A 26,441-nucleotide genomic window follows, 5' to 3' on the forward strand; every position below is an offset into this window, starting at 1 on the left:
CTGCATTTTATTGTATTTGTTGAAATTAAGGGGTAGAGAGTTTAAAGATGGGGTCCAATTTTGCCACTGCTGCGTGACTGCGAGAAAGCACACATCAGGCCTTTGGAAATCAAAGCTTCCTCTGTCATTTTTGCTGGCTTTGCAAGCACCTAATTACCAACCCATTTTAAAATGTCACCCCCAAAATCTCATTATTAATTGCCTGTAGAGAAGGAAACGCTGAAATCAAACTCCAAACGCACTGCAGTGGGCTTCTGACAGTAATACTCAGTGGTCTCGTATCTAACCAAATACCCCCACATTTGGTGACATGAAGTGATGTAGTAACAACAGCATTTCCCCACGTGCACAGAGCCATGACACTGCATCATTAAAATACCACCACCACCAACCACAGCCTTTCCAAGCCTTTGAGCCCCAGGCAAACAAGTCCATTTCCCTCTTCCTGGGCACTTCCACCCAAGTCTTAAAACCCATCATGAAAGAAATAACAGACAGAGGCTTCTTCAGGAGAAAAGGATAAGGAATAAATTGCTACCTTAGGATCTACTAGTGCTCCAGCCTTGATAAGGTATTTCACAGTTTCCAGGTGGTTGTTTTCCGCTGCTTCCATCAGTGGGGTTCTCTGGTCTTCAGAGCAGCTGTCTATATTCGCACCAGCCTGTTAAGAAGCCAAGGCAAATACAAGGACAACTGTAATCGTTACTAGTTAGCAGAGGAAGGATGTGGGAGTAGAGATTTAGTAGCAAGTTGTTCCTGAAATTTGGCCATATTAAGCTTGAGGGAAAAAAAAAAAAAAAAGGAAAGAAAGCAGTCAAACTTCACCTGTTATGGAAAGCAGCACACACTGCTTGCCCTCTCTCCTGCCTTCTACAGCCACCAACCAGGGCATAAGGAAGCAATGAGCTGCTGTTAAACAACTCTTGTCGCTAATGCTTTTTGTCCTGATGCTTCTTGGATAGCCTGGGTAACAATTCTGAAAAAAATCAGTACTCTTCTTTTTCCAGAAGCTTTGTCCTCCCTGCTCTATCATTTCTCCAGACACGATGAACAGGCAGACAGTGCTTCCCAGCACCCTAAGCAGTAGGAACAACTTGCTGATTGCAACAGAGGTGGGAGATGTCAAAAATTCTGGAGACTGGCTGTTTCTGTTGAAGTCAACGGTAACATTTCTACAGATGTCTCTACGAATTCATTAAGTCCAACACACAGTGCCTTGGACCAAAATCATCTTCTTTTCCAGAACTCTACCGTCTCATGCATCTTGCCTATTTTAACTCTTCGGTTTAGCTCAGTAATCCACCCAATACTTAAAACCAAAAGAAAATTTGGGAAACAGCACAACTCTTGGCAGATCACGCATGCATATATGCACGAAGCTAAGAGCTGCTTACAGCAGCATCACACTGACTCAGCTTCACCTGGCACAAGATGGCCCCACTGCTTCTAGGTGCTTCCCACTGAACATATTTGTTTTGCTTACTTTTAAATAGTGAGAGCGACTCAGACCAAAGAAGAGGTATTTTAAGTTTAACACGCTGGGGACAGTCCCAGCCAAACACTGCACTACTGCAATAGCCAGACTTCAGGGAACAGACAAAAATGTGAAGGATCCTGGAAACAAACCAGCCCTTCTGATACTTGATTCGAATTGTTTGTAATATCTTGCAAATTTTGCTCCTTTTACTCCTATGAGTCATTCTGTTGTCTTCACTTGCAGTAACTCGAGTGAAGCTGCACCTTCAAACAGCACTGTGCATACTGAGATGCAACATCTCAGCGGGCTCATTTTCAAAGACGTGGCATTGACACTTTCTCAAAAGCTTTTTAAGGTTTACTAGTCACAAAGGGTAACCAAAACACAACCAGGCGCTCAGGACGATGTATGCCAGTACTAAAAATGAAAGCTATAGCTCTTTAAAGGCTTCTGTTTCCTTCACATCATATTACAGGGTTACTCTCACTGAACTGCTATGCCTTCCACCATCTTCCCTCACTCAAATTCATCACAGCCTAAATCTCAGACAACAGGTGAAACTTGCATCTTTCCTCCTCTTCTTTTCACATACTTGGCATTTGCACTGCAAAGGAAAACCCTGCTGCAGTTTCTCAGTTTTTGACAGAAGGGAAGACAGGGTCTGCTAGCTCGCAGGCTCTAGAGCCTACCCACCATCCTTACAGAGAGAAACTTGGCAGCAGCTCGCAGCTCTCCCGCAGACTGCCAGTGGTCAGCCTGTGCTGGCACATCTGGCAACGCACTACGCTGCCGGGTGTGCTCAGGCACACGGGCTCCCACCTGCTCCACGGTGCCCTACATCAAAGCTTCACGTGCTCACTGCCCAGACAGCAAAGCTTGTCTGGAGAACGGCCTAGAAAGTCAGCTTCAGTCGTGTCATCTGAGTGTTCACACTACTCTCCGCCACTCCTCCTGCAGCAAACCCTGAAAATCAGGAGGTGTTTCAGTGCTGATTTTCAAGCGTGCTTTAGCTGTGTGGGGCAGGAGACCAAAAACCACAGAAAATTGCTTGTACAGAAAAACGTAAGTGGAGACAGACCTGAATCAGCATATGGCAGATGTCCACGTGGCCAGACTCAGCGGCAGCATGGAGAGGGGTTCTCTTACTCTGATGCTCCATTTTAAAATTAGGGTCAATTCCATCCACTGAAAAACAGAGCAGAGATGCTTTCAACCACAATTCAGAGATTAGAGAAAAGTGTAACAAGAGCGTCCCCAGCCCATCCTCAGCCCTTCTCATGTCTCACTACGCACACAAGCCAGAAAGCTCTCAGGGTAGTCCCATGGACATTCGATATGCAACAGCCCTCAAACCAGGCGCTTCAGAAACACCATGGAATATAATACCCTTAAAGCACTCCAATTTCTACACAGGCCATCTCCCTCAGATTCACAATTCCCCATCTCTCACTGCAACAAATACCATCAGAACTACACCAGGATAAAAAGGAAAAAAAATGCTGCTGTTGTAAACAACAGAGTCAGTACTACCCAGCTTTTTTGTCTCAGGACCACTACTAACTGCACTTGCTATTAGTGATCCTCTTTGCATCCCTGTAAGCACAAGCTGCAAAGTGGATGGAGCTCCTCCAACGAACACGAGCTCAGGATCTGGCCAGAGATTCTCACAGCTGTGCAAAGACTGACAGATGATGATGACAGCCAGACAAAGATGTCTGGGCATGATAACATGTTGCATATGATGAGGCCATAGTTAAATATCAATGAATAACATTTTGGTGCTATTGAAGACATGAACAATGAAGCTAACCCTTGCTAGGAGAAAAGAGAAGAGTCTGATAACGCAAAAGAACAGAGAGCATCCAAAAATGTACTGCAAAGTACTGGAGTGGAAAGGAAATGATCCCAAGTGAAACACTGTGTCCTTCACAGGGGGAGATTCCTCTGGAATATTTGTTGGTAAAAACAACCCCAGCCAGATCTAAGTCAGCTGGTGACAGACAGTTATGTACCCCCAGAGCAAAGCCCCATGTATTGAAGGTCTCTTCCTTTCTGCTCTCTTGCTGATTGGTCTTAACTTAAACACACTCCCATCTTTTTACCTCTCCCCTGGATGCAAATAAACAGTTACCCCACTGCATGGAGAGGCAAAGTTCTGCTGGACTGGAAAAATCACACATAGGTCATATGGGGGCAGGAACAACTTCTCTGGATAAAACCATGTCCAAATGCAGAAGCGAGCCGGGAGCAAGTCCACATTTTCACAGCCATTTCTGATGACACATTACTTGCAAAAGTGGCTTTCTCCTCCAACACCACTCACAAGGGGCAGTGGGGAATATGACGTGCTGCCATGCTGGGAACTGGACTCTGGCAACTGCCTGGCAGGAGCTGGGAGTACTGCCAGACACGCAATATCCTGGGAAAGAGCCACCTACCCAACATAAGCAGGACCTTTTGCAGCTCTCCTTGCCTTGCAGAGAAGTATAACTGCTTTGGATGGAACCGTAACTTCTTGGGTCTGCAGGAGTGGGGAGAGAGGCAGAATTAGTACTCACTGAAGAACATCCCCAGCATTTTACCCCAACCCACACCATGGGCATGACAAAGTCTGTCCCTAGAAAACAGCTCGAGTGCCAGGAATAACCAAGAATATCAACACTCCAGAAGGAGATATTCAAACTTCCAGCTCCAACCACAGCCAGCCTTGTTGTAACAACGGCCATACCTATTTTCATGATGCTAATCAAAAATCCTGGATCCTACTACTGTAAATGGGAACTCCTAGTAGTGACAGCTGAAGTTAGAGGGCCGAAGAAAAACTAAATCTTCCAGACAAATCACTACGACATTTAGAGCTATAGCTGCTCTCTTGAATCGGTGATCTGTTGGGACTAACAATTGATTGGAGTGAATAACAATGCGCAAGGTATCAGTGGCAACAAAATCCAGAGAAGCTAAATCTCAGTATTCTCTACATTAAGCAACTCCTCTGGGAACTGGAAGACACAGAGGCCTTTTTCTTACTTTTCTGAGTCCAGGGCAATCAGGGCACTTTCCAGAGTTTCTTTAACTGGTCCCTGGGTCAGGCTAGTAGTAGGCTTTGGAAAAACTGAAGACCCAGCTAAGTCAAACCCCTCAGCAGCCGAACTTTCTGGCTTGTCTTCCTCTGACAATCGCGTTCCAGTGCCACTGAAGAGAAAAACAAGAGACAGCCAAAGCACAACCATTAAAAATATACAACATTACGTGTATCTTATGCCAAAGAAGGGAAGGGAATGGATTTTAAATCGACAGATAGTGTAAGCAAAATTGAAATACAAACCAATATATTTTACAGCCTTTTTGGTAAGAACTTGCCCTGAAAAGTAGTTTCATTGCCCTATGATTACATTTTGATGTACTCTGTGCAATAACAAACAGAAGAACACGGGGCTGAGTGCACTGCCCTGCTCCTGCAAGCCACGAAAGCCATCGGAACAAGATCAGAACACGTGGGAACTCAGAGCACTGCTCATCACAGGGATGGCTCTGTATTTGGTTCTGGTTTGATTTTTGATTCTTCATACCTGTCTCCATTGCTGTAAGTCAGCAGCTGAGGCTAGATACACCATATGAATTTCCCTCTCATTCACCAAACCTGGCAACATCAACTCATTTCACTATTATTTCTTTGCTAACAATAAGAGGAAGGAATCGTATTAACTCCTAAACCCTTTCTATCTTCACAGCCTCTGCCCCAGCTCACCCTGTGGTTGCTGGGCTCCTCTCTGGCACAGCGAAGAGCACAGAATACGCTTGTAAATTCCTGTATTGGAGCTTGGCTTATCAGAGCAGGACCAGAAAATGCTTTCCTCTGCCAGGAGGAGCACAAGCATTCAGATGCAAAGCATGGTCTGGCACAAGGGTTGAGGTTGCCACATGCTCCCAAGCTCACCTCCCTGTCGTGGTGTCAGCCCTTCCCTCCACAGCTGCTGGTTTCTGCTGCTCGTAGGTCAGCGACACTGTTGAGGTCGTGTCTGCTTTTGCTATTGTCACCTCCTTTGCCTTGGAGGCCTCTTCCCCGCAGTGTGGGCAGTAGCTCGTGTCGTTGACCTGGGAGGCACAGCTCTTGTGGAAACGGTGGGAGATGCTGCTCTCAGGCTGACACTCCATGAAAGTGCCCTAAAAAAACCACAGAGGAGATATTCACACCTTGGTCACTACGTGCCTTACCCCTTCTACATGCTTCATCCGCAGAGCTCTTAAATACTTCATTCATCACCACTCTTGTCCCTTGCGCTTCCAGTACAGTAAGCAAGCACTGCCACTTTAGAAGAGAACAAAACCAAGGTAATGGGAAAAAACTCACTTGGTTAGGAACTGCAAAGCAAGTTTTTAATTGCACTTGGCAAACAGAACCAGAAAGTCCCATTTTCCAGCTCTTTCCTCTAACACTTGTAAGTTCTTGCTTACGTTTCTAGAAGTGCCAGTGTACTGTAAGGATGCCCCCAAAACTGGAAAAGAAAACTTCAAACCTGTGTGCTGAGCCAGCGTTAAAACTACCTAACAAACCTCCACGCAAACCTTTCAAGGAACTACATTAACGTAATTAAACCAGCTGTTAATCCCAATGAAACCCAAAGCATGCGACTTCTCTGCTTGGACCAGCCCTGGTTTTATGCTGTTTAACCCCAATAACGTGGCTGACTGCTCATTCAACAGATGTGAGCAACCTTTCCTAAAATTGTTTTCTCTTTCCAGCGAAGTCCTCCGAGCTGAACTGACGGTACCCTAGAATTCATCGCTCTATCCTGTTAGAGCTACCTAAAGCCCTACCGTGCTGTGTTATTAGTGACTGATAACCCAGACAAACACTCCCAGGTTCTCCTTTATGAACTATGACATGTCACTCAGAGATGCAAGAGCATTTAAGGAAAGGTTAGCCAAAGCCCACTCTTCTCCTGAATTCATGGTCCTCCCAAGAAATCTAATTAACTCTATTTCAGCTTTGTAAAATGTCTTTAAGGGTTTTGAGGATTTTATCTTTTAAATGATCTTTGACTCAGCATGAAAACTCAGGATGGCTCCATTTATTACACTTACTATAATGTTGAGACTACTGTAGCATCTTTCATTGAGTTATCTTAAAGAACTCTAACATCAGACAATTAAGCTGCCCCATCACCCCGGGAGGCCCTCGACTGGTGTTTTACCAACAGGGAAATAGGACACTGACATCTTAAAGGACTGGACCAATGCTATTAAAAGCCTCAGTGGCAGAGGTGGAAGAAGCAGCTGGAGATCTCAAACACTGCCTTGTTCAGGTGCCGTCACTCAGGTTCTCCACCTAAGCCTTCATGAGCGGGCTGGGGGACAGAACCACTTCTTGTGTACGCAGACTCATTCACAAACCAGGCCAATACCGTTTTTGATGTGATTGAGTGTACAGAGGAAGAAAGAACCCTTCTTCCAAAAAATTCCTAAGGCGAGAGACTTCCACCCCTTCGGTAACACCCCTCGGGGTCTCCAGAAAGTTAAAGGTGACAATTGCAGCTACCCTCACACACGTTGCTGTTGAAAACACCATCTGACGTGCTGTGGAACGAGGTGGAGCTTATGCCAGGAAGTCAGTAAACCCCTTTAGGTACATCTCCACCTTCAGCTCTTCCAGCTACTGCGACACGTACCCCGTTCCCTAGATTGAGAGCACGGACTTACTGCAGTGCAAAAGTATCCACAGCCAGGGCAACACTGGTGTTTCACCATCCTCCCTCTATGGTCCTCACACAGCACCAAAAGCTGGACTTTGTTAGACGGGCGCATCAGTTCATACTTAACCACACTGTTTGTGCATCGGCCCAGCTGGAACAGGAGAAATTAAAGGAAATGAAATTACTGGAGACCAAAACACTCTCTGTGCTTGTGCGGAGGAAGATTTTGCACACTGCCTTGATGAGCCCTGGCTTTTTCACAGTAATTCAGATGTGTGCCAGATAGCATTAGCAGTGCAGCAGGAAGCTGTGAAAGCTGCTCTCACAGGAAGAAATGCATCATTTACTAACTAACATGCATGTGGACCAGAGTCGTTCGTTCCTTGCAAGAAAAATCGTAACTGGAAATACGCACCAGCCAAGCAGCCACAGAAGGGGCAGTCCCAGGGGCCTGACTCACACAACACACGCTCTTGTTTTGCCAGGGAGAGCGGGTGTCGGTGACCAAGAGAACAAGACCATACGCACTAAATCTTGTTACTGTTCAAAAGTATAAGTCACAGGAAGATAAAGGGAAAAATAATTGCTCTTCGTTGCCAGCTAAGTTATCGTCTGTACTGGTTCCAGCACTGGCCCCTGCCCAGACCACAGGGATGAACAGACAGGCTTTCATGAGAGCTCAGCTAAAGTCAGATTTCGAGCATGTTTTCCAAAATATTTTACCAACGTACAACTCTGGGCTTACAAGCTGTCTTCTCTTATACCACACCTTGTTCTGTTAATAACAGCAGGCTCCGTAGCTGGGGCTTTTCCCACCGGAGTTACTCACTGCTGTGTCAGAAGGACCGGTGCTTCCTCCCTTCTGCTACCCGGTGCACACGTCTATGACATTTTCACATCCTAGTTGCCACCTGCCAGCATGATGTGGCAGGGTTTGGGTTCTCTAACTTCCCCTAATAATAACCTTGCTTACCCCAGATGTTTGGCAGAAGACATTTCGGAGCTAGAAATAAAAACATGCAAGGCTCTTACAAGGGAACAGCCCTACCGAAATCTGGGCACGGTTTATTGTGTACTGCCACCATGACCAGACGGGTCGGTAAGGAACACAGTGTGTGCTCATCACTAACAGATTGTCTACCTGAGGATTGATTTGCTGCTTTTTCTCAGCAAAACTAGACTTCTTCTCTTTTTTTTTTTTTTTTTTAAAAATCTACACTTCTCCTACAATCAACATCCCTACAGAAAAAAAAGAACAGGTTTTAACCTGAGCTCTTGTTTCCCCCTTAGCATCTCATCCAGCTTACCCAGATTCCAGCTGCAATGTCTACCTGTGCTTGTGACACCTTGGCAGAGCGACCACTGCTAACACACAGACCCCAGGGGCTGCAGGACAGCACTGTTCCATTGATTTTTACTTATGAGGGGAGGAAATTTGATTAAGACGGAAAAAGCTGCACTGTCTCTGCAAGGAAGTCCCTGCGTTGTTGTGTCACACTATATTATTTGTTAGAAAAGTCTAAAAAGTACAAAATGATTAATTGCTATTTTCCAGCCATTAGAGAGTGCAGCACGGTGCTCATAACTATTTATAACATTATCCAAGGACACGACAGTCTTAAGAACCCACTATTCATACATATAATATCCTTACAACATCTATGAGTCACTTATCCCATTATGAAAAAGAATCTGACATAAAGCATGGCCTTTGTTATTCCTTTCTCTGATTTATCTGGGGAAAGAACTGTCAAACAACCATAGAAACTCTTCTGTATACTTTGTGTTTATTTAGAAACGCTGGAGCCCCCCTCTCTCCCATAAATCTCCAGGGCATTCTCTCCTTAATCCTAATCAACTTTGTCATGCTATTGAAATTCCTTTCTCTACAGGTACTAGCACATACTAACAGTAGTAGAGCTGGGCTGTAAATTTGATCATCCCTTCCTCCCTCCATCCTGGGATCCTCGAGAAGAACCAGGAGTACTCTGACTCCTTGTCCTACTACCAGTAAGTGTCAGAGCACTGCAGCACGGCTGCATTTCAGCCAAAACTTCCAAGAAACCCAAGTGCCTCCCAGAAAAAGGAGCATCTACTGGGTTTGTTTCCGTCCCGCAGTCTTACTTTTCAGACAGTGGGAGGGAGTCACTTCTGCCACTTACTTCCAAGCCTCCTGGAACCACCCGAGCCCAACTAGCCCAGCTGTGATGACAGAGAGGCATCAAGTGCAACCATTTCCAGCCAGCCAGACCTGGAGGCTGCGCGGGGCTGCCAGGACATAGGAAGCTTTGTAACAGAAGCCTCTTGGGGGGAGGAGGAAAGAGGAGGGCCAGGGGAGACTGAGCTGGTGGACAGCATGCCAAGTTCCAGAAACTCAAGAGCTGGCCATGGAAAGGTTTGCATCAGCTCCTTCGTAGTCAAGGGAAACCAGCTCCAAGCTTCCCCTGATTGGATTCTCTCACTTTGATGCATGCTGATGTATTTTAGCCCACTTGGCCTGAAGTGTGTCTGTTACATCAACTCGCTCCAGCTACACAGGCCAGGACAAGCAGGAGATCCACCCAGCGCCTCTCCAGTTAGCCCTGCAGACTGCACCTGCTCCCTTTAGAGTGGCTTTACCCCAAATGTGTGATAAATGCAGAGTGTTGGAGTGAGATGTTTGCCCTGCCATTCCGGCACACCAGCAGGCTCCCAATCTAGCAGGCTGCGGAGCCTCTGCGTGACCCTGACGCATGCTCCTGGCACGGCTTTGTTTTCTTTCTGTCTCTGTCCTCAGGAGAAAAGTCTGCGAGAAGCTGAAAGACAGGCTCCTACCTCGTTATCCACGCTCTCCGTGGCCATGCACTGGTTGTTGGCTAGCGTGGTGATCTCTCTGCTTTTGGGGGTTTCCATTCGACAGCTACAGAGGGGGACTTCCTGGAGACCATCTACTTCCATTGCTTCAGGGCCGTTGGAAAGACCTAGGGTACAGAAGACTGGTAAACAAACTCTGAAGTCACCTTCCAGGAGAAAGGACGCAGCCGTCTTATCAACACCACCCATGTCCTGTAGCATCTTCCCACTCCACACCCTGAAACGCTTTGAAGGCATCATCTAAACCCTGTAGGACAGACCCCTTCTTACACCAGATGGAGTTTGCAGAAGCACACCACACTTTTCCAAGTCCAGCCACGCTACAGATGACAGTGCTGAATTCAGGACAGTAAGTTAAGAACAGCTTATTCTGAGAAAACCCCAACATGTAAAGCAACGACGAGATACAGATTTTTATCAGTCTGTCTCTCCTCCACACCTACTCCACAACGCCGTGCTCTGGCATCAGCAAATTTGTAGGAAACCACCTGGAGTTGGAAATTTGTATAGTTAGTGGAGTGATAAATGGAGAAGATCAGGAAAGCACAAACTTCTATTTGCAGGAGCTTATTACACAGACGGGAAAACACAATTCCTGGGCCTATTTGGTCTCAGCCAACCAAAAATTATTTTTTTTGGAAAGAGAACAAGCCCGAGAAAAGAAAACGGCAAAACGGTCAGATGTTCTTGCTTCCTCCTCATCTCTTTCTTTCAGATTTTTAACATTTCCAAGCCTCTACAAAGGTGGATAAAGGCTGTGAAGGGGACACAGGGCCGGGTATGGGGGCACAGTGTGAATGTTCTTGTGGCCCCTCTGAATTCAGCTCAGCGACTTGGTTACCTGCGACTGCAAAACACTGATCTAATGACACAGGGCTTACTTCTTGTCCTGAACACCTACTTTAATCCTGCATAGTTGTAACATCTCTTGCAAGGTTTTAAACCCTCAAATATTTACCTGCGGTTCACCCTGAAGTGTCCCAAGGTTCCTCTACCCAAGCCTGCTATGGGTTTGAGTCCCAGTCTGAAGGAAGCGTGCCGCTATTTATTCTTCAAAGGACAGTTATTTTGCTGCACAATTTCAGAAACTAACACCACTCCTGAGGGAGATCCCTCTGTAGCTGTCCTGGCAAAGGCAGCGCTCCCCCCTGTTCCTGCCCGTGGCTGCGGCCCTATCAGCTGAGCAGAAACTCCTTTCATCTTGTAAGGAGTTTCCTTTGGCTGACAAGTTGCACGACCAAGCCCTGAGAGGGGATATTTCAAGTCATGTAAGCAGAAGGAAAGGCCTTGTAGTTTTCATGTAAAATCCTGCCCAGATATTAAACGTTCAAGAGCTTTTTCTATGACCACAAATCACAAAGCTCATTCCTCGCCTTCCAAGCTGTCACTTTCATGATCTTTTTGACATCCAGAGGCTCCGGTGAAAGCATCCCTTGTCCATCCTGACCCTCCCTTGGTGGTAAACACTCCCACCCGTTCTTTGACACGCCTCTATCAAAAGAGCCAGACAACCTTTGAAAGCAAAAGAAGCAAAAGAGCAGCAGGGGACGGGCGGACAGATCGAGGCCAGCGAGGACGTGCTGGAGCCCAGGTTCAGCACTGGGAACAGCGGCTGCTCAACCCGGGGCCGAGCACCCAGACACCCCCAGCCACCGCTCCCCTGCTCTGCTCCCCAGCCACCACGGCCGGTCCCTTCCCCATGGTCCTGGGGCTGAACGAGGGGATACGGCGGGCACCCAAACGAGGGGATTTGGGGAGAGGCTAACTACGCATTGCCCAAGGACAGGAGAGGGGGGCAGACAGACTGACGCCTCCCTCCTCAGCAGGGTTCTCAAGCCACTCAACTCCACCGCTCCCACCCCAAGCCGGCTCCCGGGGCGAGGACACCCTCACACCCTTGCCCAGCGGCCGGGTGCCTCTCCGGCGAGGCCGCCTTTCGGCTCGGGGTGCTGGCAGCCACCAGGGGGCATCCGGGGCTCCGCTCGCTGCTCGGGCTGAGCCAGCGAACAAAGACCAACATGGGCCATGGCCGGCGTCGGAGCGCGCACTCACCTTCCGCCTGCGAGGAGAGAATTCCCTTCACCCGGAGATCCAAGGAATCCAGAGACACCTCCATGTACTCCATGCTGTTGTCCTGGCCTGACCCCTCTCTGCCTCCCAAAGATGATTTATAGGCTTCAGCACCTAGATTAAAACACGCATATTTACGCAGCTAAAAAATAAATAAAAAAATGCGCGCGTGTGGAAAGGCCATATTTAACCACGCAGGCTGGCTGCAGGCTCCTCGGAGCGGCTGGGAGCACAGATGCACATAGAATTATGAAAATGTGACATCTGGGCATATATGGCACAATTGATCTCTCATCTCTTATCTCCTTCCCTGTCTGATCAGACAGATTTTCCACTTCCACTTAGGTAGGTAACAAAGAAAAGAAGAAATGAGACCAGTAAGTTCTGCCTCTGAAAGGCACATCTGCCTGCTGCCGTACTGCTACAGCAGCAGAAGCTTAAATGGCACGAGGAAGGGACGAAACCAGGGCTCGGCACATTCTCCTGTCTCCAACCTGCTGCCAAGGGCTCCAGGTACGCTCCAGCCAGGCAGGGCGAGCCGGTGACAAGGCGCGGGGTGAGGAGGACGAGACAGGTGACATTCGGCTTCACGGGAGGGGAAAACATAAAAGCCAAGTCCTGGCTCTAGGCGAACAAAGCGGCTGCTGGAAAGGGATCGCGTGGGGGATCCCTCGCAGCCTTCGTGGGAATTCTCATCTCTTCGCATTCCCTTGGCTTCAGCTCTCTCTCCTGGTTTGCTTCTCCCACTCAGGCTTGGCCAAGAGACTTGTGTTAGCCTGAAAGACTGGCTGCCACCTTTATTGAAGGGACGGAAAACCAGTCTGCATCTGAAATGAAGAATTAGCTATTTGCTCTGAAAGGGATCAATGGCCCCCGCTTCCTTTTTAGAAGGGGTTTGCCTCAGGAGGAACAGGAGCACGTCAGATGAGTGACAAACGCCAGGCACAGCCCAGAGGCTGAAACGTGGTCATTTAGAAAAGAGGCACCAACAAATCTGATGATAAAAAGTGGCCTGTTTGCAAAGAATTAACAAACACAGAATAAACTCTTTTATGGCTATGGATGTGTGAAGCCTTAATAAAGATGCTGAAGGCACAACTTCACTTCAGAGAATGAACATTATTTTTTTTTTAAACCTGTCTTGGTACTTTTCCTGAAGATGAAGAATCAGATCCAGCCTGCATCCCCACTCTCCCCATCCCACAGCTTTCAGAAGACAAAGGGCACTGAAAACTAATCTGGAGTGCTGGGTAACTTCTGAGTGCCAGGTCAAACCAGAATGGCCGCCTGCACTACATCCACACCATGAGATGGGCCAGAGGTTGCTAAATTACACGGTGTGGTGCTTTCAGAATAAGCAACAGCCTGCGCACTGCCTTCAGCTAGACAAACATCCACAAAAAGCAACAGAGCACCACTCTGGGACGGCTCTTCCTTTTCCTTCTGCATCTAACCAAGCCCCCCAAGGTCACAGTTTACATGAACCACGCGGTCTTTGTTTGATGTTCTGAAATAAGGGGAGCACATGAACAAAAAAACATTTCTCCAGCATGCCAAGGATAAGGTCGCCTTGTATTTAAACTGCTGTAAAAGCGTGGACGTGAGCCTCACATGAGCATGAGTGAGATACAAGCTCAGGCCCTGGTTCACCATGCAGCCTACCCTCAAAAGGATCAAAGAGCTCTGCCTACAGCCCCTGCCTTATGGGCCTCAGGTCCTTACCCCCACTTGGAAGGCTACTTTCTGTGCAATTAAAGAACAAAACACAATCAGTTACCTAGTACACTGGCTTGTTTCTTTTTATTCCTCCGTCTCCTCTTGCGGGTGGGTTTCAGCCATGGGCTGTCCGTCTTGCCTTTCCTCTTCAGCAGCTTCTTCTTGATGCTGGACTCCGAGCTCTGAATAACCAGAGAGGCCACGGGCATGTCAGGCATGTTGGTACCAGCATCCCAGCAGTCCTTTGCACCCATGTGGAAGAGCCCCCACACAGCTTGAGTTGTGTGAAAAGGCCTTAAGGACTGGGGGTTTGAAATCAAGTGGTGCAAAGATGCCTTTATAGCGCCGAAAAGGAAACACAGGCGCACATGTGGGTGTATTTCCTGTCATTTCAATAGTGCATGCTTCACTTTCTCTTCCATGTAGGCTCTTACGCCACACTCATCACAGGAGTAGCTGAGTACCCCTGTGCAGCAGGGTAAGTATGCAGTTACACGCACACTTTTAGCTTCTCCCCAGAGAAGTTTTTTTCAAACTAAAATGTTCACATTGCCCCACGGTTGTGCTAGAAAAAAACAAACAAACAAAAAAAACCCTGTCTTGTACCTAAAAGAGCCAGCTTAACAGGGCTGGGACAGACCTTGGGGAGTTTAACCCTACAACAGCAGACAGGCCCCCTCCCTGAGCAAGGTACTGGGTATCACGTCAGCACAGCCTAATCATGCAGCAATCTTCAGGCATGTATGAATCTAGACAGGGTTTGGGGTTTTTGTATGTTTCTTTTAAATGCAGGAAATACAGTTGCCTGGGGTGGGTTTTCAAAGTCAACATCAGAACAGGGAACCGGGCACCCCAACCCTGTAACCCATGTTCAAAGCTCCAGCCATAAAATTCGTGTTCAGACTGAAACAGCCGGCTCCTGAGAGCTAACCGTCTCCCACCGAAGCCTATAAAAAAGCTGCTGCTGCCTTCAGCGGAGGCTGGATCAGGCCCTACCTTCATGGCCTACTTCAACAGGAAACCGGTGCTGCACGGTGAGTACAGCCGGGCAAAGGTGGTGCTGAGCGCTGGCTCCCGGGCAGCTCCGCGGCGCTGTCTGCACTGCCCTGAGGATACCCGTGCCCGAGCACGGGCTCGCCTCTGCCTCGCCACGTGGCTTACAGCGGTTGCGTCACACCGCTCGTGGGTGAGAGGTTTGCGTTTGAGCCAGTCCCTGTCTGGGTTGCTGACTGACTCACCAGATATGAGCACAGCAAAAGCCACAGTCTAGGATGTGTAGATATGACTCGGGTGTTCAGACTTGAATGCAAGCTCAACCCTTGGCTTGAGCCAGCACTGCAAACGTGCCTTGGCTGCCCCGTGAAGGGCACAGGCCACACAGTTCCTCCTGCCTAGTCCTCTCTGGCTCTCGGAGTGTCAGAGAAGAAGGAACAAGATTCTTCAGAGTTTCACCAATTCATCTGGTATAGTTACTTCTACCTTCAGCCCAAACCATCAAGACAATGAAGTCAATAATTTTCTCAAGGTGACTGAAGAAGTGGGGTGCCTTAAATGCTGGCTCCTCAACTTGAGATGCTGCGAAAAGGGAGCACAATTTTTAAAGTAAAAGGGAGGGTGGGGAGACAGACAACCAGTGAACAGCAATTTCAAAAACAAGAAAGTATCAGGTTACCTTCACCAGCCATCTGAAAAACAAAAAGTAAAAATCACCACCAGCTGGTGAAAATCTTGCTTTAGCACTGTCTGTCTGTGTGCTGTCTGTACACCTCCCCGGTAAGGGCTGCCAGCTCATGTGGTAGTGAGGTGACATGTCAGATAGGCGTGAATTTGGGCAGTGGCTGGCCCAACGGATTTGTGAAGAACTCCACCTGGACTCTGAAGATGCAGGCTGAGCTTCAGCTTGCTAAGAAAACACTGCCGGCTCCCACCACTTGCCAAGTCTGCCTCCAAAGAATGTAAGCACCCTTAAATATTTCTACTAACATTCAAACGATTAAAAGCAGTCAACACCTTGTTGAAAACAACAAATAAAAGCCCATTAATTAGCATCAGAAAGCAATTAATTGTATCACAGATCATGGTTAAGCACCTTGTGGAAAACAATACTGTGTGTGTGGGTGGCTCCAGCGAGTGAGTTTTGTCAAAGAGACCTGAAACTACACCGCTGCTCTCTTTCTGGCAGCAGTGCAAAGGGGAAATTATTATCAGCAGGACAAAGGCTTTCAGATGCAATCAGCAGCCCGGCTTACCAAGTCAGACTCATCTCCATCTTCCTCCTCCTCCACAGATTCTCCAGACTCTTGCTCCTCCTCAGACTCGCCATCATCCATCTGCAGCCACCATTTGCCCAAGAACAGAAAGAGTCAGTCACGTCAGGCCCCCCAGAGCACAGCACCCCCCATCACCCTGCCGCCCATGTGTGCACTAACACCGTTTCCTCTCCAGGACAAGACCTCCAAGGCTGTTAATGCACATCATGGTTCACCCATCAGGATAGTACAAGAGAAAAAAAAAAAATCCAACTCCAGAAGAAAGTTTTCAAACCAAATCTCAATTTCTCTGATTATCGAGAAACAGCCTCATACCTACACTACGCAGCGTGATTTGGGAGAAGTTAACTAAACCAATTTTAGTGCTTTACCGGCCTGTAACAAGCAAGGGTAGGAAGACATCTCTTACTGGTTTGGTGAGTAATATAACTAAGTGTCGTGGGGGTCCTGCACATGCACCAGACCACAGCGCATTACATAGCAAGGCTGAAACAGGAGGGTAGGTGAGAGACTCTCACGGGGGAAAGAGGGAGCAGGAAGTGGTCATCAAAAGCCTCACTTCCACCGCTGAGCTTTCTGCCACCTTGCAGACTAAAAAAATCCTAGAAATTGCCTCAACTGACGCCACTCCTATCCCATGGGTGTAAGCAGTGTCCCGTCCCGCTCTAAGTCCTGCACGGGGCATGTGAATACCTTTCTGGCATTGTCTGCGTCAGACGCGCTGTCTTTAGAGGTCCTGTTATCATCTGCAGGAAATGCAGCTGCCTGTTCTGCTCCGTGATCATCCTCCTCTTCTAACTCATCAGAGTCTTCCTCTTCAGAGTCTACATCTATGCTTTCCCCATTCACATGAGGGCTGACATCACCTAGGTCCTTTTCACTCTGGAAGTTGTCCAAGCACATGAGCCACAAAGACAACATCAATTCATAGCACAGAGCAGCTGAACCCATCCCAGACCGCCTCTGTGTTAGAAGGGTTACAGCTGCCAGGGGAAAGCTGGCTTGATGTCCCTCCAGAGCTCTTAAACGCTGCCAGCAAAGCCAGCCCCAGCGCCTGCCATGTGCCACCTAACCCTGTCAATCTGGGGAACGAGACACCACGAGGAGTCATTCTAGCCTCATGTGGCTGCACGAGGCGTTACGGGGAGGGCTGCTGGTCAGGAGCTTTCGGCCGGCCCACGCAGCCTCATTTAAACATGGGAGGGCAGCTCCGCCGTGGAATACCAAGGGCGCAAAGAAGGTTTCTAGGGAATGCAAAGGGACGTTAAACCAGAGCGAGGAATTTTTTACCCCGCTCCATGAACCCGTAGTGCTCAAAGACCAAAACTTCAGGGCCCAAACTGCAGCAAAAGCAGAAGCTGATCAGGAGGGAATCCTAGTCTAAGGTCTGTTTTTAAGTAACTGCTTGTTTTGCCTTCCGGCCTCAAGCAACGCTAGGCAGCAACCTTGAGGACTCCAAAACAGAAAGGTTACCGCACAGCGTAGGCTTGAAAACTCTCCAGTTCCACAGCACTCACAGGACAGAAAGGAAACATTCACTGGAAATGTTTAAGAGCTGGTATCTGAACAGCCACCCTCAAAAAGCCATTTTCAAAGCAGCGAGGCTGCTGCGAGCAGGATGCTGTCACCAGAGAGATGCAGTCTCAGAACAGAAGATGCTGGCGGCAACGAGCCAGCATGTTCCCACACCTACCCATGGGGTTGGTGTGCCAGGACAAGGGGCCAGGACAAGTGCCCAGAAGGCTCAGCGCACCCCTCACCTTGGCACCCGCAGAGGAATGAGTTATGCTCTTAAACATCTCAATCATTGTTCTCTGTTTTAACACTTTGGTCTTTTTCTTGGGAACCAGGCTATAGGTTCCCATTCTCCGTTTTTTCTTCCGAGATACTGCAGCAGCTGCAAAAAAAGCAAAATAAACCCAAAGTTCGTTCAGAAATGAAAAGAAGGGGAAGAAAGTGGAGGCTGTAATGTGGGAAACCATATTTGAGGGCATGATCTGAGAAAAAAGGCTTCCCACTCCAACTAATTTGTTTACAATTCAACTAAATGATGACACACGCATACGTGCAAACACACAAAGAGCTTTTTGCCAGTGCTGCAAACTCACCCAAATTCTGAGTATCCTCTCCATGTTCCTTCTGGCCCCTACATCACCACACATAACATCAAATCCTTAAATTAGCCTGCGTTTGGCAGTATTGCTGATGCCGTAGGAGGCTGAATAGAATCCAACTTGCTCAAATAGATACTGCAAGGCTAATAATACTGACTTACAACAAAAGCGATCAAATAATAACTAAAGAACACAGAGGGAAAAGGAATCTTAAATAAAGAGCTGTTTGCCGTTTAACCTCATTTCACACCTGCCATGGAAGTTTGTTTGATTCCTTTCACTGCTTTGATCGGGTCTTAATTTGTTGAGTCTCCCTCCTGGCCTTCTAATGAAGCCAGCCATCGCTCCTCTCCTCCTGCTCCTGTCTTTGGTGGATGCACATCAGAAGCTCGCCTAGCACCGGCTCTTTTAACAGCAGACAGCAGGAACCAGCACCGGCAGCCGTACAGGCTGCTCCTTGCAAACATTTCCTCGTCTCTCACTGTGATGAAGTTTCACCAAAAGCTATGAAGAATCCTTTCAAAAACTTTCCGCTAAGCCAAAGCACGTTATCTACACTACTGTACCTCACGGGGAGCAGCTCTCACATTGACAAAGTCCCTCAGAAACAGCTGCAGAGCATCGCAGTGAGGTTTCAGCAGCGGCGATCCCTGGCCTGGCGGTGCCTGTCGCAGCCCAACCACCTCCCCACGGGGAACAGAAGCACAAGGTGCCGGACCCTGGCGAGCTCGCCCACCAACCTGAGGCTCAGCCCCTTGATCAGAACTACCGCTGCCTTCCACCCCATCCCTCCACGGACCTGCACCCGGTGACCGGGTCCCAAGAAGGACAGCACAGCGCTCCCCAGGGAGCGAGCTTCACTTCCGAGCCCACTTCAACAGGGGTCTGCAAGGATAAACCCCGCGTGTGCAACACCCACGGGTGACTACATGGAGTCCAGAGGACACACACATCATGCAGTGCCAGGGCCAGCTGCACACAGGTGGACAGATGAAAGGCGTCTGTTAAAACACGGCCCCCAGCTACAGCCCTACTGGTGCCAGCGGGCAAGGAAACCCTCAAGGATATTCAGCACTGAGAAGGACTAACAGGGGTGTCCGTCCTTGCTAACCTGCCTCAGCCCACGCACTCGGACTCACACACACGTCTGGGAGGCGGGTGCTGCCAGGGATTTTAACTCTGTCCTTTTTACCCGTCTGCGACTTCGTGGTGGCCACATAGCTCTGGTTCTGAGGTAGTGACTGGTGAAGGCCCGGGAGAGAGGGCAAGGGCAACGGCTTCCCAAACTCCAGGACATTTTTGTTGCCTTCCTCCTTAGATTCTTTTTGATCTCTGCTGTCTCTCCCATCTTTGGGGTCTTTACTTGCATGCTGAAAAACAAAATGAAGTTACACTGAGCCTCTGTATTTAAAGAAATTAGAAAGACAAATTTAATCCCTTTCTTTCTAGCATAACCACCTGCATTTGACCATGCACTCAAAGCAAAAGCACTCGGCCCCTCCTCTAGCAAACAACTTTACTTTGCCTAAAGACTGCAAAACACACTCAGGCTGCTGCTCCTTCGCTCGGTGAAGGCTGTTCCCTGCGAAGGTGAAGGACTGCATCGCAGAGACGGCAGCTCTCTGCACAGCGCAGATGACGACAAGCACCAGACACTGTTTACGCAGGCGTTTGGTTGGCTCTGGAGAAGACGAACAAACGCAACAAAGACGCCCATTCCCTGAAACACAGCCGGAGCGTGGCTGGCACATCCCTGCAGGTACCAGGATCTGAGCCTTGCAGAGATGATGTGGAGGAGCGGGCAGCACGGGAAGGGACCCGTCCTCCTGGCCACCACCTGGCACGCTACTAAAGCCTCAGCAAAGCCACGGGCTCACACCCGCTAGCCGAGCACAGAGCGAAACAAAGGCAAGGAAGGACTGGCCTGACACCGCACGTCCAGCCACAGCACTGCCCTAGCCAAGACCTGCCCAAGCTTCCCCTGAATTAGGGAGGCCAGCTCGGGCAGGGCCGGTCTGGCTGTTGCGACACAAAACGCCGAGCAAGTTATAAGCTCCTGCGGAGAGCTGGCAAGGCTCGAGAGGATTCTGGAGTTGTTCCCATACCCCACATCACCGCGGGCTCCCAGGCCCCAGGGCAGCTTGCGCATGCTCTGATCTGAGCTCACACTCAAACAAAGCACCCAGGACGGCTACGGCTGCGTGTCCACCGGGCACCCAACGGCAGCCAGGGGTAAGCGCTGCCACTCCTTTCCCATTTCACACTGCATTTGCCCTCCTCCGTACTTAACAGATGACCTATAGCCACATCCATGTCCCTCCCTACGCCTGTCCACGCAACTGTCAAGCAGGAGGCAGGTTTGGAGGAGGTGCTCCAGAAAGCCAAGGGCAGGGTTAGCAGATGACAGGCACTGCGATGGCAATGCTGTAGTGCTGCTCCTCCTGCAGGAAAACGCTTCTCCTACGGGACTTCTGAAGAAACAGCCGAAATGCCAAAACAAAAAGAGGAAGCCACGCAAAAGAAAAGGAAGAAAAGAAGCAGCAAGCAAAAAAAAACCCCACTTTTTACAGTCCAGGTTCGTATAGGTACTCCTAGACACAGCTTTCAAGTAACGCGTGACCTTGTGAACAAATGGGGAAGCGACCGATGCTCCTAACCATGGCTCTGCCACGGGCGCACTGCTGGCAGAGAGCAAGGGACTGCTCACAGCCAGCAGAGCTATAACGATCATCAAAAAGGGCCTGAATAAAGAGAGGCCATCAAAGTTCCAATGATTCCTGCATCAAGCCCATAACTTCTGGCTGAATTACCACGGCTTTTCTTGAAAGGCATCTAGTCCTGGATTAACGATTTCAGAGACGACAAATCCACCATATCCTTTGATACGCTGTCCCAATGCTTAATTGCTCTCACTGCCAAATAATTACATGCATTACCCTTTTCCCACTAAATTAAAAAACCCTGTATCATCAGAAACTCTCACTCCAAGAAGACACTTATAGACTATGATCATGTAAATTTTTTTTAAACTTTCTCTTCAGTAAGTTTAAAAGAACGAGCAAGTGAAGTGCCTGTAGGATCATTTTCTGGACATTGGATCACTCCTAAGACTGCTCCCAGTTGTTCTGCCCCTTACAACGAGTACGTCAGGAGTGCTGGGCACAGCGTGCCAATAATAGTCTCAACAATACTATTTATACCTCTTCAAAGTCCCTAGTTTATAGATCGAAAGGTTAACGTTAACTCTTGGATACGGGATTATTCTGAGAATTCCCAAGTCCCCCGGAACATCCACTGCTTTCCATATTTAACTTAAAATTAGAAAAATGAGCTTGGGAGAGGCAGATCTGACGCGGAGCTGCCTGCAGCTAAAGGAGCGTACACAAGAGCCGCACTCTTTGTCCTTTAAGTGCAGGTTCTTGCAGCTGGTCTCAGAAGCCTGCTGTTACCCCCAAACATTAAGAATTCACATCCAAACCACACCAGACTGCTTGGCAGAACACAAGCAAGTTTGAAATGAAAAAGTAGCATGTTATTAGCTTGGGGTTTTTCTCTCTCCCTGTAATTAGAATATGGAAATAAATTACAAATCTTCAATGGGGCTGCGTGACAACTGTTCAATGTGACTTTTTCGTGGCAATTCTGGTAAAACAGTTCTAAAAACCAAATTAAGCCTTGTGCGATCTGCATCATTGCTTGGAGCCATATGCAGCAACATGACAGAAGGAGAATTTCTGCAGAGAGGTGACCAGATCTCTCAGGAAGCCTGACAGCACAGGAAGCTGAGCAGGCCAGCAGTAAAACATACATTATATATATGTTTTATATAGAAACAAATCAGATCCTAGATCTAAGGACTGTAATAAAAAAGGTCAGCAAAGATTTGAATGCATTCATGCTCAGTACATACTCAGCTTTCTCACCATCTTCCTTCGTTCTTCACCAGATGGAACAGCTGTATCTTTGCTGTTCTCATTAAATTTTCACCTTCCAGCACGATTATTAAGAGTGTTTAGTGGATTCAACTTTATTCTTTTCCTGTTTCTCAAGTCTCTGCATTCTGCCAGTTCCCTAGCTCCAGCCTGTAGGCACAGTCCCTCCCGCTCTCTTACACCAAGCCCTTAACACTGCTCTGCTCTGTCTGCTCCAGATCTGAACACTCCCAGAAAAGAAGCTTTGCTAATCTAGCGCTGCTCCGCTGGGAAATCTCTTCTTCCTTAAAACCACAGCAGGCTGGCGGACAGCGGGTTCAGCGGGCCCTTCCTTGTTCTGTATCCTTCACCGGCATTTACACCCCGGCCCCTCGCAGCAGAGGAGAGCTAGAAGGTGCAAATAAAAGAGGCGAAGGCAGAAGACAGACCCTGGGCCTGGGAGCTGGGATGCTGGGCTACTGGGGGCGCAGCAGAGTCCCTTCAAAGCAAAACAGAAGCAAAATATTACAGCGATCCACTGGAAGGCAAAGCTCACAGGTCTGCCTGCACGCCCCCAGCACGACCAGAGGACTTCTGCAACTGCTCCGACATGGTTTCTGCTAGGGACAGGCTGTCGGAGGCAGCCCCCAGGTGAAGGTTTCCCCTGGGGAACAGGGGGACAAGGCAGAGCAGCTCCTGCTGGCCCAGCCCAGGGCTGGCAAGCCCCAGCTCCAGCCCCATGAGCTACTTGGTCACTGCCACAGCTGACTGCAATTCACGCTCCTGCCACGTGCTGCTTTCTTCCACTGTCACAACGGACGGACGGGTTCCCCCCACCCTCCCTGCTCCTAGCACGAGGCAGAGCACCAAGCAGGGGTCCGTAAAACTGCTTGCAGCCCAACAGCCACCCAAGCCAACTCTTGCCTCTTGGCTTAGAGCTTCTCTTACCTTTTCCCAGCCTGGCAGAGGAGGTGAGAGTGAGGCTAACGGCAGCCGAGTACAAACACGGGGGCTGCAAAGAGCACTTCAGTTAGCCCCTCCGAGCTGATCGCAGTCAGCATCTCCTCATCCAGTTTGCCATGACAAATCCTAACACGTTCCCGCTTCGACTGCTGAAGATCCCGGCTCCTCCTCTTCGTGTCTCCCTGCTCAGGGCGGAAAACGCCCGGCTGGCCGCCCTGCAGCCCGCACCAGCAGCGAGCGTGCCAGCAAAGCGACGCCTGGCTTCCAGGGGCTGCTGGGCACCGCCTGACCTGCTGAGAGCACCAACGAGGGTGCGCACGCTTCCAGATGCATTTTTAGCAAAATAAACCACTACGCTCAGAAACTGGATGAAGATCAGCTGCTTTCACTTAAACCAACCAGCGCTCGAGAGCAGAGGTGCCTTCACCTAACCCCCGCGTGGGCTGCACTGCAGACAGCCGAACTCCAGGCAAGAAACACGACTGCTGACACTAAACTTACTCCACTGCTCTGTTATCCCTGCCCAATAAGGCCGGGGTGTTTTTCTTTCTTTTCCCCAATTACACTGAATTTTTTAACGGGTGAGCGGAGTTCTGCTTTCAGCTTCCCATCACCTCTCGGAGGACAGTGGCAGGCAGCCCCAGGCCACGGTTTGATCTCCACGGTCCCCACGCTGTCGAAGGCACCACACGTGTGTATGCCACCAACAGGCAAGAAAGGACCAAAAACGAGAAGGAAAGAAACTGGGTGTGTTGCTACCGCCTGTGTTTCTTGCAGCTTCTCACGTGGCGTCAGCCGATCCCGTGCAACAGGCTGTGAAGTCACTATTTCTTGCTGGGCATCGCAAGGGATAGGCAAGAAACAGCAGCAGCTATCCCAGGGCTCAGGGCAACGTTTCCAGAGATGTCTGTCTCTGGAAACAGAAAAAAAAAAAAAAAAAAAAAAAAGGACCACAAATATATTTGATGCCACTGTGAGAAAAACGGTCAAGAAATCTGCTCAAATTGGGACAAGAACACATCATTTTGTGTGTTGATGAAAATCATATCCAAGTGATTTCTACACTGTAATGTGATCAACCACGTTTCTATCACTGGCGCAGAAATCCCCTCCAGCAGTCGGGAGAAGTTACTAAAAATGGCAAAGACGGAATATCCTGCTTTGTCTTCCCCAGAAGCAAAAAAATAAGAACAAACAAACCCTTCCTAATTAAAGCCCGTGTTGCTTCGATAGACCGCACGCGGCGTTCTTCCCACAGCCCCGCAATTAGGGGCTCTTTCGTTCCCGAAGCGAGCGAGCAGCGACCGAGGAGGAGCTGGGCTGGGAGCACGGCCACACGCTGCTGCGACGCCACCGGCGCGCTCCCCAGGCTGCCGCTCGCGCTCGGCACCCAGCGCCGGCCCCTGCGCGCCCGTGGGAGCTGTCGTATTTCCCCTCTCATCTCCAGCACGGCACGAGCTTGCAGCCAAAGCCAAATAGCTGGAGGACTGCACTCAGCACCGCTGCCACGGGGCAGCGAGGCAGCTGTCAGGGCGCGAGCGCCTCTGCATCCGTCAGCGGAGGGGAACGAGCCGCGCACCCACGCGCTGCCTTTGAACTCCGCAAAGCACCGGCGTCCCAGGGGCTCTCACAGCCCGGGGGACGATATTTAAGCAAGAAACACCGGTGTCCGCTATAAAAAATGTCTCACAAGCAGATGACAGCGCCTGGAGGAGCTGTGGCAGCGCCGCTTTCCGCTCCCTCCACCGGTGCTGCGGAGTTGCAGTTTTCAGCACGGAGTCTTACAGCCGCTGCTGGGGAATCCTGACAGCTGCCTAAGCCTCGCCGTGGAGCACCAAGAACATTGATCAGACAAGATGCACGACCGATCCACCCCGTAACGCCCTTTCAGCTGCAGGTTGAGCACGCACCCACTGGAAGCGCGACCCCGCTGTGACTTGACCGCGACGGCAGCAGCCAGCAGTGCAGGCACAGCACCAGCACATCCAGCTGAATACGAGGCGAAAGCACTGCACAAATCCACTTTCTAGCTCCCCGCGGTAACCCATCTAAGTAAGAAGCCCTACGCCAGCGGCAGCCTGCGGCCTCTTCACTCCTAAAAGATTCCCCGCACGGGACATCTGACCACGGCCAGGCTCACACTCCTGGACCTCACACCTCCAGCACATACACACCGCCCTGAGTGCCAGGAGAGGACCGTCCATGGGAGCTCCTTCCAGGTCCAGAAGAGCCAACAGCAGCTCTTCAAATCAGATGGAGAGCATTATTTCACTGTGCCCCTTTACTCTTCTTTTTCTTATTTTTTTTTATCGTCTCTCAAGGAGACAATACCCCAACACCACCTCGGTTAGGACCTGCCCTTTGTTTAGAGGGTTGGAGCCTGCTGAGCAGTCCCAGGTGCTTGCAGACCACCAGCTGCCACCTGCCTGGCCCCTAGAGAAGAGGTTCTGAGGCCAGGAGCCCTGCTGGCAGCCCACAGCCCACGTCAGCGCGGCGCTGCTGGGCACGGACGCAGAAAACCAGGCCTTACAACGACAGCAACACCTGTGTGCACAGAGAGCAAGCAGCCGACCAGCCCCAGGATCAGCCCCAGAAGTGGCAGACAGCAGAAATAACCCACATAAGCCCAGCAGCTTCTGCTCTGTGCTCCTCCTTCCTGCCCAGGCCCCCAGTTGAACTGGTACCCACAGTTTGGGCTCACGTTGTGAAACGGATTAATTTCACTCTTTCTTCTGGGAGCTCGGTCCCCCCAACCTGGTTCTCCACACAGCACAGGAAAAATACCACCAAAGACGCACCTCTGGCTACGGCCTCGTGGTCACCACGCAATGACTGGGAACAGAACCTGGGATTCCCAACTCAGCTGCTCCTCCTATCTCAAGAGACAACTACGGGATGCTTTCACCGCCTAGATCCTTTATTCATTCCTCCCAGACACGTCTCAGTGAAGATAAATGCAGCAACTGCAGTTTCTGAGCAGGAGGGGCCTCCGCAAAGCTCAGGACACACACGCACACTTCCCTTTCAGTCTGCTGTCTCATCCTGGAAACTTTTGCTTTCTTAACAGAGTTGTAAACGGATTAAGAAGGAATGGAAGAAATTCGTCCAAAGGTGCAGTTTGTGCTAGTGCACCAACTGATCAGAAAGGGGGCAGAGCCAATGCTTCAACCCCTTCTGAGATCTGTTCTAAAACCCCCTTAACATGCGACAACATCAATTAAAATTGTCACCTGTTTCAGATTCAGCTTCGATCCCAGTTCAGGAAGCAAATCCTAAACAGAGAAAAAGCTGGTTAAATTCGTGAAAAAATTATTTGCTTCCTTTCAAAGGCCAATCTGCATGTGCAGAAAAGGCGACTGAGGTCCCCTGGCAGC

At 49.4% G+C, this 26,441-nt stretch overlaps 1 protein-coding gene across 14 annotated transcripts in view; it reads right to left on the reverse strand.

Annotated features, from left to right (window-relative positions):
- EHMT1 (euchromatic histone lysine methyltransferase 1) overlaps positions 1-26,441 on the reverse strand; it is a 115,796-nt gene that overhangs the window by 22,287 nt on the left and 67,068 nt on the right. For 10 of the 14 annotated variants that reach the window (XM_080561862.1, XM_080561855.1, XM_080561854.1 and 7 more), the window contains 14 exons: positions 26,298-26,339; positions 19,386-19,563; positions 17,840-17,976; positions 16,773-16,961; positions 16,059-16,139; positions 13,871-13,991; positions 12,076-12,207; positions 9,985-10,130; positions 7,178-7,321; positions 5,415-5,641; positions 4,505-4,669; positions 3,916-3,998; positions 2,556-2,662; positions 539-661 (listed from right to left, as the gene is read on the reverse strand). In XM_080561862.1, coding sequence (XP_080417988.1) covers positions 539-661; positions 2,556-2,662; positions 3,916-3,998; positions 4,505-4,669; positions 5,415-5,641; positions 7,178-7,321; positions 9,985-10,130; positions 12,076-12,207; positions 13,871-13,991; positions 16,059-16,139; positions 16,773-16,961; positions 17,840-17,976; positions 19,386-19,563; positions 26,298-26,339 — 1,875 coding nt within the window. The remainder of the gene's footprint in view (positions 1-538; positions 662-2,555; positions 2,663-3,915; positions 3,999-4,504; positions 4,670-5,414; positions 5,642-7,177; positions 7,322-9,984; positions 10,131-12,075; positions 12,208-13,870; positions 13,992-16,058; positions 16,140-16,772; positions 16,962-17,839; positions 17,977-19,385; positions 19,564-26,297; positions 26,340-26,441) is intronic. The other 4 variants (XM_080561858.1, XM_080561863.1, XM_080561859.1 and 1 more) reach the window with 4 other exon arrangements.

The sequence above is a fragment of the Anser brachyrhynchus genome, assembly GCF_964034855.1.
Source record: "Anser brachyrhynchus genome assembly, chromosome: 19".
Lineage (NCBI taxonomy): Eukaryota > Metazoa > Chordata > Aves > Anseriformes > Anatidae > Anser > Anser brachyrhynchus.